Here is a 16,589-nt window from a genome sequence, read left to right on the forward strand (position 1 = left end):
CTTGAACTGAGACAGTCAGCCACAATATCAAACTGAGCAGCTGCAAAAAAAAACTAACAAGGCGCCGTTTGACTTCATAGAAGCATCTTTTGTGAGCTCTCCGTGGCGTGTTGAGGGGTTTTGCACACCGGTATGGCGCGGTTTCTGTAGGATAGGACTGTAGCATGATTTATTTTCGAATCTCGGTTTTGTAAAACGCAGCTGGCAACTGTTTATATCGTGATTTCAACAGCTCACTTCTTCCAGTTTCCCTGATTAGTCTGCTTATCCATGCTTTATTCGTTATCCACGTGTGTGTTGTTTGATCAAACGTCTTAAACAACATCAAGGGGCGACTTGAGCTGATCTGCTGCTGTTAGGATGTCATCTGTCGGTCAAACACAACGAAGCGCGCTTCAAGATCCGGGAGCAGGTGTTCACAATCAAGAAAACATGCTTTCGCGACTACGCGGCGCAGCGAAGAACAGAACTGAGAATCGGGAAAATGTCAACCCTAAGCCAGGCAACCGGACTGTGCTGGGCGCCCTGGGGAACAATCAGCGCCGACAGCCCGTTCTGCGCGGCGCTAAACAGGTCAGAGCACGCATGGCACATGACAATGAAATGTGCTTCTGTTATAGACCGATTTCATCCGCCTGTGTGTAGCATGCATTCGTATTTAGTTTAATAATCAGTGTGTTTTGCTTTTAACAAGTGCTAACTTCATAATATTGATTCGATTCGATGCGTTGCTTTAGTTGGACCAGACAAAGTGCTCGCATCCATTGTTGTCCCTTTGAATCACGAAAACCTAAATCTCCTTCCTTTTTGACTTCCCTTTTGGGTCAAACTGCATTTATGGCGCCACAGGTTCAAATAAAATGGAGTATTAAATTCCCGCAGATCATTCCCTCCCAATAAGCAGACCGCCATTTTACAAACCCATTCACTGCTGTACCAGAGTAAACCGGCTGGTTAAAGGGGTAACGTTAACGTTAGTTCACCTAAATTAGATTAACTATTATGATCCCTAATTTTCCAGACGTGTTTGATTTTATACACGTTCTGTATGCAATAAAAGGTGTTTGTGAATGAAGCTGTCATTCTGCCAAACATCACCTGTTTCCTCATGAAAGTCATAGTTTTGTTTTTCTTTCTTTTTCTTTTTTTTATTCAACATGATTCATTACACCATGAAAAATAATTTGGGTTTTAATATGCTGCTCACACCAATAAGCATGGCTTTTGTTTTAATATTTATATATTTAAAGTTTGTGGGTTAAATTCCCTGTGAAGTTAACATGCATGAGCTGAACTTGCTCTTTTAATGCAGTAAGTTTCTTCAGATAAAGGCATGTGATGAACAAATGTAACTATCCTCAGAGTATAGTTGACAAACTATATAAAAAAAAAACGAAGCGTCACTGACTCTTAAACACAGAACTGTATTATACATCTGTGTGCACATTCCAAATCATAGTTTTGATACTTTTGCGTATGTCTTCATGACCTGGAAGTCACAATTTTTTAAGAAAAACATAACCAGTTTTAAATTGGTCAAACTGACCTGCTACCAAATGAAGCTACTGCAAAAGCGGCCTGTAATCACCTATATAGTGTGTACAGGACTGTTTTTAGCAGCACTTTAATCCAGTTTTCTGTTTTTCAGGTCTCTGGGCCCCAAATAATTGCATGCAAATCTGAAGAACATGGCAGAAGCTTTGGAGAGAAGCCCTCCACCAAGCCACCTGCTTTTCAGATCCACGTGGATGAGCCTGATGGTGCATGCTCTAAGAAACCGTCAACCCAAAGAGCAACCATGGATTGCTCCCCTCTCACACTAAATCCCACTGTGACCCGCCTAAGGCAGCCCCTCGCCACTATCGATCTGCCAATGGAGGCCAGCTTTGGTAAGATAAACAACCAAGTTAAATGCAATGCCTGTCCTGTCTTTTTGCTCTTTATAGAAAACATGAAATGTAAAATGTACAATTCTCAATACATAGATTCTCCTATGGATATGTCAATAATGGATGGTGAGGAAAGGCCCACAAATGTCAATGAAGTCTCAGATTATGCAACAGAAATACACACACACTTGCGGGAAATGGAGGTGAGGATATGGAAGTTAAATGTGTTGCGTGTCAATTTTAATGATGCACGTTCTCTACTAATTGGCTCAATGTTTATGCTTTGTCACGCAGGTCAAGTCGAAACCAAAAGCAGGTTACATGAAAAAACAGCCTGACATCACAAACAGCATGCGTGCCATTCTGGTGGACTGGTTAGTGGAGGTGGGAGAGGAATACAAGCTCCAGAATGAGACTCTCTACCTGGCTGTGAACTACATCGATCGCTTTTTGTCTTCCATGTCTGTCCTGAGAGGAAAACTACAGCTAGTTGGCACAGCTGCTATGCTTTTGGCTTCGTAAGTATCATTGCCTTAAAGCCTCAGACTGCACAACCTTCCCCCTTGCCGCTCTCCATGCTCACACTTCTGTTTGACTGTAGGAAGTTTGAGGAGATCTACCCCCCAGAGGTGGCAGAATTTGTTTACATCACTGACGACACCTACACAAAAAAACAAGTGTTGAGGATGGAGCATCTGGTGCTAACAGTTCTCTCGTTTGATCTTGCTGCTCCAACAATCAATCAGTTCCTCACCCAGTATTTCTTACACCAGCCTGTGAGCAACAAAGTGGAAAGCTTATCAATGGTGAGAATGTTTCCTGCAGTTCAGTAGTTGCATTGGGTGGTGTATCCCTGTTATCGCATGAAACCGTTTTGACACTTTGTTTTCAGTTTCTTGGTGAGCTGAGCTTGATAGATTGTGACCCCTTCCTGAAATACCTCCCATCTCAAACCGCTGCTGCAGCTTTCATTTTGGCCAATCACACAATTGCAGGTGGATCATGGGTAAGTCTGCACAATCAACTTGGGCAAAAATTAGGATATTGGTTGTTGTGTAAACATTATGCTAGGTAGAAAAGCTCTTGGCTACCTGCTGGTTGATTGGTCTGTGTTTTCAGTATCAAATTGGTCCAGTATATGTTTATGCGGACATGGGTTTTGGTTTTTCCTCATAACTGTCTCTTGCAGTCGAAGGCACTTGTTGAGATGACTGGCTACACTCTGGTGGATCTTATGCCGTGCATTCAGGATCTACATCAGACCTACCTCGGTGCTGCTCAGCACACACAGCAAGCTGTTAGGGAGAAATACAAGGGCTCAAAGTAAGTTCGCTTACTCTACACGTTCAGAAGCTGTTAGCAATGACTAATGTTTTCCTTTTTGTTCCCTCCAGGTACCATGAAGTCTCTCTCATTGAGCCTCCAGAGAAGCTGATGCTAAACTAACCAGCTCATCAACATTGTTCATTGGTTCCATACCTCTATGGGAATTTGCACACTCTTTTTGATGCTTTATTTCCATAACTCCAATAACTGAAGCCATAGCCTCAATTTCAGGGCAATGGTGAAACCAAGTTTTTTTTTCCTCCCCTTTTTATATATAATGCTTGGTACAACCAGATATTTGTACATTAGGTAATCAAGCATTGTTTTAATATTTCAGTGTTTGTATTCTATTTTTATGAAAGACTCCCAGCATTGCACTTTAATTTTATATTTTGGTTGAAGTAAACCCTCCCTCTTACATTTTAATAAAAGTGCTGCTGGCCTTTTAACATGCTTTTCGTGTCTTGCATCTATTAATCATGTTTGGTTGAGGTGGGAGGGCAGGGGATAAACTGATGCTGTCTTAAGGTCATTTAAATGCTTACAGGATTCAACAACCTGTTTAAAGGAGTAATACACACATTTCATAAAAGTGGCTGTCTTGTCATGGTTAAAGGACATTGTTAGGTGCACTAGAATTTTATTAAATTAGACTTGGATTTATTTGAACAGTACATTATAAAAATGGTTACTTATACTGGCAATTATTTACTAAAGTTAAGCACTGCTTGGGGCATAACTAAATTTGAAGTCTTACACTTTTCCATCTATTTCTTTTGTAAAGTCACGGTAATGCAAAAGTATCTTGTCCTATTGGTACAAATGGGAATGCAAAAATGTTATGGTTTGACTACAACATGATCATAAGTGTTGCTTTTAGATACTAACTGATTAAAATGGTTCATTAAAACTTAAGCAAATTAAGGTGGCAATCTTTTGCTAAATATATAGTCAGTTACAGCATGTTTATGCAATATTATGAACAGTATATAACCGCTTTACCAGCAATCCAAGCCGCAACTGTCCTCAAATTTCATAAGGCATTTCAGGAGGTTCTGTGGACCTGTTTAATGGGTGGTTGATCCTTTATCCCACAGGAAACTCACCTTAACACCTTACAGTTTTAAGGTATGGCAGACAAATCCTTGGACAATCTTTTACACTAGCCTAGGTATTTCAAATTATTTCTACATACTTGCTTTATTACTAATCGATTAAATTACATTGCTCAGCATAAACTTCAACTCAATATCTTTGATTTTATTCATCTACACAGACCATAGTTAAAAACAGAGGCAATAAATATAGTGACAACATGCCTTGAACAAGCAAATAATTGACAATTTCTCAAATGCAGTTACAACTTGCCCTGACAATAAACCGCATTGAAGGCAAAAAACAGTTGATTATAGGGCTCTATGTAATAGATAAGAATCACAGAATATTTGACAACACCTCAATCATATGTTCACATGAAAAAGGCATCTTCAAGTAACATCTGAAACTTCCTGAACCCAAATGGCATTCTGATCATTGTCAACTATTGGGAAAGGCTCAGGGCAAGGTACATTAAGATTTTCAAGGTAATCCAGTACAATAAAAAAACTTTGCAAGAACATGTAAAAATGGAATCTAACTAAAAAAACCAGACAAGCCTAATGACGATGTGATTTCTCAGTGTGGTGTGATTTCATTAGAAAGACAAGCTATTAAGAGCTATATCTATTTACCCTAGCAGTTAAGATTAAACATCTCAAGGGCTCCTCTCTACCCCCTGAAAATCAATATGAATATAAAAGCTGTAATGAACTGAAAACAGTTGTACCCCTTATCAGACAACTGTGAAGAGATACATCTTGCTGTTGTTTTTTGGATGTAGTCTGTCAGATTGATAGTCTCTCCAAACATAGCAAATGCCTCAGTGCAGAGGAGGACATCCATCTCTGAGTGCTCAGACTTGACCATCTTGTTTATAAGTCAATCTTGAAACTGTCCCAATCTGTGAACTGTGTGTAGTAGTGTGTGTATGTTAATTAGACACCAGTGGGAGCAAGGCGGCTAATGAAGGCAATGCTGTTGAGGCACATCCGCCTGAAGAAGGCTGGACAGCTGGGCTTCATCACAAAATGCTCCAGTAAAATCCTCAGCTCCGTGAACAGAGTCCTGACAGGACAAAACCACAAAAATCACATCATCACTGTGAACACTGATACTGGGCTCAGGACACTTTTATAATATATTTATTATGATTTAAAACAACTGAACTTCTAATTGGCTCTAATTATAAATTAAGAACAGCATGCATTACCCCATATTTTGGGTAATGTGTGCATGTGTACATCTAACACTAGTCAGTGTGTATACAAGATACAAGACTCTTACCGGCAGTATGGGTTGCGTCTTGAAGCATAGCGCAGAGTGAGAAACCTGTAGTAGATGAATGGCTGAAGCAAGCTGCCTTGGCCACTGTGAATCACAAACCAACCATCATTCCATCTTATTACAAGAAACACGGCATGGCTATAATCGTGCTTTTTGCCAGCAACAAACCACTACTCTTTTAACCCAATAAAGCCTACTGCGTTATATTTGATACATACATTTCTAGGACTAAATTATTAAAACTTTGCTGAAAAACCTGACTATACTTTTTAGCAACTTTAAATTATCAAACTACCTAAATATGTCTCCTTTCAGGTTGTGGTACTCATGTTGTTTTGGTGTGAAATCTTGTCCGGTTTTCACTTTTAAAAAAAAAAAAAACAATGATACTATTAATTATTTTTTCAAACTCAGACTCATTGGCCTTGCCTCTTTTTCTGTGAAGAACATATATCAGAACAAATTTTCAATGACCACTCACTGTATATGAAAATACAAACACCACACAAGGGTTAATGATTTTTATAAAGTAAATGTAAAAATAACTTATATTGTTTTATATGACTTATGTTGTCACAGTTATTTCAAGATGAAGACTTACCAGACTGAACCATTTTTGGTTTATCTGACTATCCATTTATATATTTTTTGAAAAATCATGTAAAATGTATCTAATATGATAAATAAGGTTTATTTACACATCTCACGATCATCATTGTATTGCATTGTATTATGTTTTGTCCCAACAATAAAAACTACAGAGCTTTGATCAGAAAACTAAGCATTCAAATATTATATCACTAAGACATTATTGGGAGATTTAGAATGACATCTGATATTTATATGCAATTATGTTAGAAGTCTTGTAAACTATTACAAAGATCTCACTGCTTTTCATCACAAGCTATCAGAATGTCATCTGGCCATATAAATAATATCTACAACAAAATGAACATTTTTGCTCAGTTTGGGCCTCTGAATAAAACAGAGGTGTTTTTTCTTTCCTTGTGTATGAGCTCTACATTCTCCTTTATCATACTATATGAACCATAACAGCCTGATATAACACATATACATATATAACTCTTATACTTATTTCATGTGTCGGGATTTAAAGGGTTGAAAACAAATGTAACACCGGACAAAACAGCTGACCATCAGACCTTACCTGAAGAGCATAAAGACTGTGGCTGGCATCAAAAAGATCTCATTGCAAGCGATAAACTTCAAGATGTTCTGCTGATTTGCTGTGAGCTTGTTCAAAAAGTTCCTCACAAACATAAGGCTGTTTGGGCCCACGGTCTGAGAACAGATGAAACAGACACAAAACTCAGGATGGAATTATGACAAATACACATCTCTCAGCAATATAAATGAAAAGGGCAGAGACTTACATCAAGGACTTTTTTAGTGTAGGTGGTGGCATGGAGAAGTGAGAAGAGGAACACTGGAAAAATGCTCACTAAGAACAAAAGTCAAGGATACATAAAGACAAAATGATGCCATAACACAAGAAAAACAGATACCCCCCCCAAGATATTTCCAAAGGAAGGGGTCTTTGAGAAAGGATACTTGTGATTGGGTAGGAGTTGACTAAGATGAGGGAGTAGAGGAGATAGTGGCAGCTGTCCTCCTGTAAGGCCTGGGCCAGGAAGGCTCTGCTCAGCTGAAAGTGAGGAAGTCTCTGGTGCAAACGCAGAGCGCTGGTCAAGGCGTTTGCTAGCAATGCCCTCTGATAGAAGTTAGAAGCTGCTTGAGGCCTGAGCAGAGAAAAAGCAATTCTTCTTCTTCCAATCATTGACTTAAAGAGAAATCTGTGAGTGTGGGTGTGTCCTTACTACCCTAAATAGTCCTCATCTTACTAATGCAAACCCATAAAGTACAATATTGTTAATGCCTTTTGTGTTGGGGTCAATCTGACCCACACTCAATTTTCAAATTGCTTGAAATACTGTTATTTCTTCTTGAATTTGAGACTTTTTCTCATTTAGGGTCATGAATGTGCATGCAATATTCAATACAGAGATGTGTTTTGGAAAGGCTGTACAAATTGTGTGTTCAAATATGAAATAAACTTGTGAAATATTCAAAATTGGGACTTGTCTTCTGAATCAAACAAGGAAAATTCACTTTAATGATTCACTCTTTAATCTAGTTGGGTTTCACATCAAAGACTGTTTTTTCTAGTCTATGGGCTAGATGTTTTGTCATTGTGCTGATTTTTGGCAACTAGAAATTAATGTGGGTCAATTTGATCCATAACACAAAAGTCGCACCCAGTTGTTTTTAGAACAAAACAGATTGGTAAAAAAACACTTGTGAAAGTGCCTTGTAAAAGAACATGACTCACCCAAGCAGTGGCAGAATGAACATGATGGAGCAGTAGACAGTGAACAGCCGTGACAGCCACATAGCAGTTTCCAGCTTATTACTCAAGAGGAATTGCTGCAATACATTAATAATAGATCCTCCTGAGTCAAGGTTATAATGAATATACAAACATTCTGGAATAAAAACTATTTAAAAAAGCAATATATATGTGTGTGTCGGGTCATTGTATAGTAATTGAAAGAAAGGTATCAACACCTAAAAAATCATTGCACTTACCAAAGGGCTTGACTGAGGAGGTGGACTCCTTTGCTCTGTGTCTGCCATCTTTCAAATATTACAAGGCTCTATTTCTTGAGAGAAATAAACATAATAAGCTTGCACGCAGAACCTCGGAAAATAAACATTGCACATTCATGTACCCAGGTTGCTTATTAACTTTAGGAATGAAGAAATGGACAAAGTGACTTGAGTTAATCTTTGTAAACCCTGAACAGTTCTTAAGCAGCAAGTCTTTGTGTAGTTGCCAGGTGTGGGGGTGGCCAAAACACACTAGCTCTGTGCTTTTTGATTATGCTTATTTAAACATGAAGCTTTCTTACAATTTGTTGACAGAAAATTTGTATTGTTTATCACCAAGGCCCTATCACAAATCGGTAGGAGATACATTCATGATGTCCACCCAAAGCAGAACTACATTTGTCAATGTAAATGCTGACTGACTTGTCATGAATGACAACTGAAAAATCAACCTGCAAAAATTACAGATTTGTAAATATTATTGAACACGTTAATCGTTGACAGGTTTTTTTTTTTAAAACACTTAAATAAATGCAGACGAATGGTCCATCATGTAGCTATAAAGTGGCCTGTTCATTTCAGTTGAAAATATGTCGGAAAAATCTAGAACACTTCATTACCCAGAGGAGCTAACAATGTAGCCGACAAGCTAACACTTCACACAGCCACTGACTACAACCACTGACAGCCCTGGAATACCTGCAATTTATGTGAATATCTACATTACCAAAAATGGCATATGAAATGTATCAATACCTGCGATATGTTGAGGATCGGGTTTTGTGAGAAGGTAAAATTCGGCTTTATTTTCACCGCTCGGGGCGCACACGCTTTACTCCGGAAAAACGCAAGAGAGGTTGGTCAACTGAGTCGACCTCGCGACCTCTGAGGATTACCGAAATCTCGCGATGTTTCAGCCCACATGATTTGCTAAATTAATTTTCGCAATTGGTTGTCAATCAGCTGTCATGTGTGTGTGTGTTTCTGTTTCTTTTTCAAACATCTGCTTTAACAATATTTCAGATATACTCTATAATAAAACAGATAAATATTAAATAATAATGATGATCACACCCAAACAGCCAGTCAGAACCACTGATCTATAATATAGAATATATCATATATAGACCAGTGGTCAGAACACATTCAAGCGCCACTAAGATTTTCTTTAGGAAATTTTAAAATGCAATTTTTCCACTCTCCCACTATCACGCGGGCGTGATCACGACACAAACAGGGGAGACAAACTTGGAGAAGCGACAGTCATTGTTGCATTTTCTCATGTCATAGCGACAAAAGGTCAGAAGTTAGTTTTATTTGATAATACTGTTTTGACTGTTGGCAGCTGGGCTGGTTTAAATACCCAGCATGGGACGTTTGTAGTCGCTTAAACATAATTAGATATTTATCTGTTTTTAATTTCCATGCGAGTGCATGAAAAGTAAATCATGTTAACAACTGTTTGCACATCTCCCATGTGAACAGCGTGCACGGTCCCGACCCTAGGTGTCTAGAAATGCACATCTGCACGGAGACACGACATTATTCAATATTTTACAGCTTGCATATTTTACAATGCTTTGCATTTGTGTCTGTGTATGTCTTCAGATGTTGACGTTCGAGACGCTTCTCGTAAAAGAGCTGTAAAAACAGCAGAGCAGGGCAGAGTTCTGTGACATTGTGCTGCAGACTCGAGGTTTGACATACAAAGTACATCTTCTACTAATTAATCATTTTTTCCCTCGATCATTATGTTTACTGTCTGTACTTTCTTCACTCTGCCCAGGTGTGTCTGTGCCGGTGCACAGCTGTGTGCTGTCTGCTTTCAGTCCTTGGCTCTGTGGGGCTCTGTCAGCCATGCCATCACCCTGGAACGGGCAGAGGAGACTGATTGAAGTCCAAGCCGTGGAGGCCTGTACGTTGCTCAGTCTGCTGTACTCGGGTCAGTTGAATGAGGACAAAGAGGAAGTCCTATCAGCAGCCTGTAAACTCGGCATCGACATACCTCAGCAAGTATCAAAGAGGCCGGCAACTAAGCAAAACACACAGACAGAGTGCATGAAAGAGATGCAGGAGAGAGAGTGTCAAACCGAGGCTGTTCCTTCTGAATGTTAAAACCCCAAAGGGACCATTGAACGTGTTCATCTGATCGGGACGTCATCATGGAGGACCGATCAGGGGCTCTGCACGTACACTGATGGCCCTGATATCACCCTGGCCACACTTCAAAACATCCAGGGTAATCCAGAGAACATGCCTTCCTTTCAAGTCATGGATGTGGTCCCTGAAAATGCAATGTATCCCACAGTGAGTGGACCGGCCTGCTTGACCCAGGTCTACGTACGTCCCCCTCCAGCTTCATACCAACAGCCTCCAACCCCACTGCCTCCTCACCCTTACCCTTCTCATAGTACAAATGTTGAGCCATTGGCCAGAGAGGGCCAGCCAGCATTGGGGGGCGTTTCAGAGGGTGAGGAGTGTCTAATAGAATCATTTGCACAGTTTGAGAACAATATCCCAGGTTTTATAAATTACTTTCTTGACACCAACATCGTGCAGGGTGCAGGGCAAAGGGAGCAGAGTCAGAGAGGGGACCTCAAAACTGAGGGAAGGGCGACGAGGGTGCGGAGGGCGGGAGCATGCGGAGGATTTGCTTTGAAGGGAGAAGAATTGAGAATTTGTAAAAGAGAGCAAAATATGAATAGGTGCGGAAGCGTGGCGAGGTCAGCCTGGATGGGGCAAGGTGGTGGTAGGGTTGGCAGGATGCTAGACACCAAACAAATGTTCAAGAATCAAGAGAAGCTTAAACGGAGACGACAAGGCAGAGGAGCGATGAAAGAGGGAGGCAGATCAAGGGGGAGACCCAGGCAGAGACAGACAGCAAGCAGAGGCAGATTGGTAGAACCAATGTGTCAGGTAGGTGTCTCACGACATCTTCAGATGAGGAGGTATGACATAAAAAGAACAAAAACCTTCTGTTTTTATTCATTTCTGTTTGAATGAATGATTTAAATGGGTCATATCATAAGCAATCTAATTTTCCTTGATCTTTTGAGGAAGAAGAGTTGCTTTGGATAAAAGCATCTGCTATGAATACACGAAAACATACTGTAACTTGGAATACTCAAAACGTTCTCTCTGAACCAAAAGGTCTATTCAAGGAGACTAAAATGTCTCGGTCTGATCTTCTGCTATGTCAGACAGGATGAATGCAATGATGCATGACACGTATATGTCAAACAAATATTTAAAATATAAAAAATACACTATCATTCATAAGTTTGGTGTCAGCAAGACCACTAAGAATGAGTTAAATTGAACAAAAATGACATTTATAATGTTACTAAATATCTGTTTTAATAAATGCTCTTCTTTTGAACTATGTATTCATTAATGATTCATGTAAAACAATGTTTACGGTTTCCACAAAAATATTAAGCATTACAACTGTTTTCAGCATTGATTATAATAAGAAATGTTAGTTGAGCACCAAATCGGCATATTAAAATTATTTCTGAAGGATCATGTGCACACTGAAGACTGGAGTATGGCTGGTGAAAATTCAGCTTTGACATCACAGATGTCAAAATACATGATGTATTAAAACAGTTATTTTAAATTGTAATAATATTTCCCATTATTACTGCTTTTCCTATAGTTATTTTTTAACAAATGCTGCCTTGATGAGCATAAGAGACTTTAAAAAAAAAAAAAAAAATGACTGACCCCAAAACTTTTAAAAGTGTATTAAATATTAAAATATGAATGTATGATATGACCCCTTCAGATTATAAATGCAACTAAGCAATTACTCTTATGTTCTCTGATTTACAAAACTTGTCCTATTTTCTGTAGGATATAGCTCCACCTAAAAGAGGGCGAAGAGGTCGACCCCGCAAACGTCCCTTGCCCAGACCAGATCTTTCCCAAAAAGGAATTTCTTCACCTGATCAGAAAACCTTGAACCCTCCAGCTCCATCCATGTCACAAACCACAGCCCTCCCAGCAGCCAATCAGACCAGCCTCACTCAACCAATGGACTGGCTTATAGATGACATCATTGCGCAGCTCCCATTTATGCCCAGCAATCAAAATGGAATAACTGTAGATTCCAACATGGATCATACAAGAACACAGTCCTCAGTTAAGCTCACAGATCTGGGTATAATCCGACCGCAGTCTGAAGGTGAACATCTTGATAGTTTTCTGAGAACGTTTGAGCAACACGTTGGTGTATGGGATTCAGACGTCCAAGATGGGATGGTGCCCAACATAACAGATGGAACCCGGAGCTGTGGACAGAGTTACACAGTCCACACAAATGCACATGCCACTTCTGTGAACACAACAACACAGGGATCAAAAGCCTCATTATCCGAGAACAGACCACGAGTATCATCTGTAAGTAGACCGCAGAAACCATCGGGTTTTTGGCAGGTGTCAGGTGTGAAAATGGAGAAATCAACAGGACAGCAAAGTGAACAGAAGCCTAATTATGGCAGGATGACCAGAAGCCAGAGTAGGAAGAGGAAGCTGGATTTTATTGAAGAACTTCCTAGGAGAGACGAGCTCCCAGTCAAACAGAAGAGAAAAAGAAAAATTGAACAAACAGAGAAGACAAAGGTAGACATTTCTCTACCAAAGGAGAAAAAGAGAGAAAAAAAAACTAGCAGGCTGCATAGAGAAGAAAAGTGCTCCAGCAGCACAGCTGACTCAAGCTGCAAAGTCATAAAAACGGTTAGTTGCCAAAATGTAAAGAGTGTCACACAAACAACAAAGACTTTGGATCGGTCAAAATCCTCAGAGCTGCATGCTCACAAAGTGTCCAGTCTCGTAAAAGAGAAACAAGTGGGACATGCTAAAAGAGACACAGCCGAGACTCTTCTAGAAGGAAGAATGTTAAAGGTGCAGTGCAGTACACAACCCAAGCTATCGGCCACAGAGAATAAATCCACTGGGTCCCATCAGGCTCTTTCTGCTTTTGAGTTAATGAAAAAGATCTTGGAAAATCACCAGAAGAGAGAGGGAGAGCACAAGGGAAAAGACAACAGAATGTGGACTGTGAAAAAACAGCAAGGAAAGGAAAGGCTGGCAAATACGCATGTCCGTGGAGATGAGGTGAAAATTACTGAGAATAAAGAGAAGAATGTTAGAATCATGGTTGAAGGTCACAATAAAAGCAGAATAAACCAAAAAGATAAGGAAAAAAGTGGGAGAATAAAAGAGGCTGGCAACCAGAAGAACATTTTTCTTCAGCAGAATCTGTCATCAGCTAATGGTAAGAGCTCAAAATAATTCAGTCCTCTGTCAATATTTGGATTTGCATTTAATTGTTAATGGACATTTCTCCTATTTTACATATAGATTGCCTTTGCCATCATCTAGTTTTCACATAAAATTAATTTTCAAAAACACAAATAATCTTTGGCAAAATTACAAAATGAACCCAGATTTTTGTTATTGAATATTATAATGCTTGTCATGCCTAAATTAACTTGTAGCAGTGTTATTTATTTGTTTATGTACAGTTATAGTATATATAATTTTGGATTAAATGTTTCATATTTTAATTTTAGTTTGTTTTATTAATTTTGCTTTGTGCCTTTGTCATTTTTTGTATCTCCTTATTATTATTTCAGTTTTAGTTTTATTCATTTTAGTACTTAAGCTTATTTTATTTCACGTGGTTGCCAAAACAATATTCTGTTTGTGCTTGTTTTTTTTTAATCTAATATTGTATTCTATTTTAGCTATGTTTTGATTAACAACAATTATTTTTAATAGTTTTAATTTAAGTTAACTGCAAAAACCCTGGCAATTTAAATGATTGATTTTTTATTTAGACAAGATAGTATAAATTTAACAGACTGATCCTTTATAATAATATAATATTCAGCTTTTATAAATACAACTCTCTTGTAATAATAATTAATTCACAGGTTGCAGCATGACAAAAGGAGAGAGACTGATGGAGGATGGCTACAGCAAGACATGATTTGAGACTGCTGACTCTCTCAATGATTCTCCTTTGCAAAGATGCAGCACAGAAGGCATCGTGATTAAAAACACGACAAACAAGTCTTTTGTCTCACATGCACAAGACCCCACCACACCTCTTGAGCCACAAGGGTCAGTAGCCATTTCAGAAGAGGATGAGGATGTTGATGTTGTGGAGGTCTCTAGTTCTTTGTCCGAGTCCTTCTCTGTGCTGCCTATCACTGCAGATATTGTGCTCAGCACAGAGGACAGTGATGATGAAGACGACGAGATTGATGTCATAAGTTTAGGATCTAATTAAGTGTGTAGCCATTTCTGTTACTGTTTACTACTGTTTAGCTTCAGAGTTCTGAATAAATGTGTGTTGGTGCATATTTTAAACACTGTTTCAAATGATCAGAGACTTAGAACATGGTACCCTTTCCCTGTGTATAATTCAATACATAGTTCACACAAGGTGACACTTGGCAGTATTTGCTCTTTCGACTTTGGTGGCTTCAGTTTCAGGCATCAGAAATTTTTATAGATTTGAGTTCTGAATGCAAAAGTGTATTTTGTGTCAAAACTGTGCATTATAATGATTGAGACTGCTAGTAATGCATGCAGAGTTTTCTTGTCATTTGCCGTATTTCGTAGCCATGTTCAGAATTAAAAGAGATTAAATTGATCCAACCTTGGTTGTTCTTGTGTTCAAATACGGGTTTCCACATGTTCAAAGGGTGGCCGGCAAAACTCAATAATACAAATAAGCATTTGTAACATTTTACAATGAGGTCTTGTTTGCTGAAGTTATTGCATAAGCTAATATGCACTAACAAAGAGCAATGTGTTTTACACCATTTATTAATATTTGTTAGTGTGACTTCACAGTGGATTAAGTGATGTTAACATACAACTTTTTTTTTCAAGTCAAGTCAAGTCTGCTTTATTGTCAATTCTTCCACATGTACAGTACATACATACAGAGAATCGAAATTGCGTTACTCTCAGACCCCCGGTGCATACGTGTGCATACAGATAACACTAACAGTAGAGCCTAAAAATCTAGATCAAATATAAAATATAAGATAAAACTATACAATAAGGGAATGTAAAAAAGACATAATAGAAAAAAATAAAATAAGGTTAAATAAAAGCAGCGCAAGGCACATGGCAGATAGAGTGCAAACCAGTGAACAAACAGTGCAGATAAAAAGATTTTTAGTGCATAAAAAAATAGCTTATTCAGTCTGATTCAAAGTGACAAAGGGCTCAAGAGCAGTTATTTTATTAAACTGACTGATGAGGTGGTAGAATGATGTCAGTTCCATGGTGAATGAGTGAATGAGGTAGTGAGCAGACCACTGCTGCACAAAGTGACTGGTGGGGCATGACATCGTATGTTAGAGGGAGGGGGGGTGGAAGGACCTGGGGATGTGGGACCTGGGGGGGGGGGTTCATAGTTCAGTGGTGCCTGAGGCAGAAGAGGGACGGGGGGGCAAGTTCGGGAGCGAGTTCAGCTTCCTGACAGCCTGATGGATGAAGCTGTCCTTCAGTCTGCTGGTCCTGGCCTGGAGGCTTCGCAGTCTCCTCCCTGATGGCAGCAGACTGAAGAAGCTGTGTGACGGGTGAGTGGGATCACCTGCAATGCAGAGGGGCTTTTCGAGTGAGACGGGTTCCATAAATGTCCTGGAGGGAGGGGGGAGAGGAGAGAGACACCAATGATCTTCTCAGCTGCTCTCACTATGCGTTGCAGAGTCTTCCGGCAGGACGCGTTGCAGGCGCCATACCACACAGTGATTCAGCTGCTGGTCAGAATGCTCTCGATGGTGCCTCTGTAGAAGGTGTACATGATGGGGGGTGGGGCTCTGGCTCTCCTCAGTTTGCGGAGGAAGTAGAGACGCTGTTGTGATTTCTTGGCCAGTGCTGCAGTGTTGTCGGTCCAGGAGAGGTCCTCTGTGATGTGCACACCCAGGAACTTGGTGCTGCTCACTCTCTCCACAGACCACGGTGCGTTGATGGTCAGAGGAACATGCTGAGTGTGCGCTCTCCTGAAGTCAACAACAATCTCCTTCGTCTTCTCCACGTTCAGAGAGAGATTGTTGTCACTGCACCACCCGGCCAGGCGGCTCACCTCGCTCCTGTAGTTTGTCTCATCTCTGTTGCTAATGAGACCCACCACAGTCGTGTCATCCGCAAACTTTAATGAAGAGGTTGGGGTTGTGTGACGGTGTGCAGTCGTGGGTCAGCAGAGTGAAGAGGAGGGGGCTCAGCACACATCCTTGGGGGGCCCCAGTGTTCAGTGTGATGGTGCTGGATGTGTTGCAGCCGACACGTACTGCCTGAGGTCTTCCAGTCAGAAAGTCCAACAGCCAGTTGCACAGCGAA

At 39.9% G+C, this 16,589-nt stretch overlaps 3 protein-coding genes and 1 long non-coding RNA gene across 4 annotated transcripts; 3 read left to right on the forward strand and 1 right to left on the reverse strand.

The window, feature by feature from the left end:
- The first annotated feature begins 8 nt into the window (after positions 1–8).
- On the forward strand, positions 9–3,669 carry LOC109101561 (cyclin-A2-like). The gene is made up of 8 exons (XM_042738197.1): positions 9–573; positions 1,649–1,889; positions 1,986–2,092; positions 2,184–2,407; positions 2,491–2,695; positions 2,782–2,895; positions 3,079–3,212; positions 3,284–3,669. Exons 1-8 carry the CDS (start codon positions 361–363, stop codon positions 3,333–3,335), a joined length of 1,290 nt encoding a protein of 429 aa, XP_042594131.1. The 5' UTR covers positions 9–360; the 3' UTR covers positions 3,336–3,669.
- Positions 3,670–4,454: 785 nt separating this feature from the next.
- Positions 4,455–9,120, reverse strand: LOC109101566 (transmembrane protein 33-like). Its single transcript, XM_019114930.2, has 8 exons — positions 8,982–9,120; positions 8,205–8,278; positions 7,948–8,042; positions 7,170–7,357; positions 6,992–7,059; positions 6,766–6,899; positions 5,598–5,681; positions 4,455–5,378 (listed from the first exon to the last, which is right to left on the reverse strand). The coding sequence occupies exons 2-8, from the start codon at positions 8,250–8,252 to the stop codon at positions 5,249–5,251; spliced, it is 747 nt and encodes a 248-aa protein (XP_018970475.1). The 5' UTR covers positions 8,253–8,278; positions 8,982–9,120; the 3' UTR covers positions 4,455–5,248.
- A 153-nt stretch (positions 9,121–9,273) lies between these two features.
- On the forward strand, positions 9,274–11,706 carry LOC122139627. Its single transcript, XR_006156436.1, has 3 exons — positions 9,274–9,524; positions 9,834–9,921; positions 10,012–11,706. It is a non-coding gene; the product is annotated as an uncharacterized LOC122139627 (long non-coding RNA).
- Positions 11,707–11,888: 182 nt separating this feature from the next.
- LOC122139541 (rRNA biogenesis protein RRP36-like) lies at positions 11,889–14,870 on the forward strand. The gene is made up of 2 exons (XM_042737689.1): positions 11,889–13,503; positions 14,165–14,870. The coding sequence occupies exons 1-2, from the start codon at positions 12,207–12,209 to the stop codon at positions 14,218–14,220; spliced, it is 1,353 nt and encodes a 450-aa protein (XP_042593623.1). The 5' UTR covers positions 11,889–12,206; the 3' UTR covers positions 14,221–14,870.
- Positions 14,871–16,589: the final 1,719 nt, after the last annotated feature.

Source organism: Cyprinus carpio, chromosome B14 (assembly GCF_018340385.1).
Source record: "Cyprinus carpio isolate SPL01 chromosome B14, ASM1834038v1, whole genome shotgun sequence".
NCBI classification, from domain to species: Eukaryota; Metazoa; Chordata; class Actinopteri; order Cypriniformes; family Cyprinidae; genus Cyprinus; species Cyprinus carpio.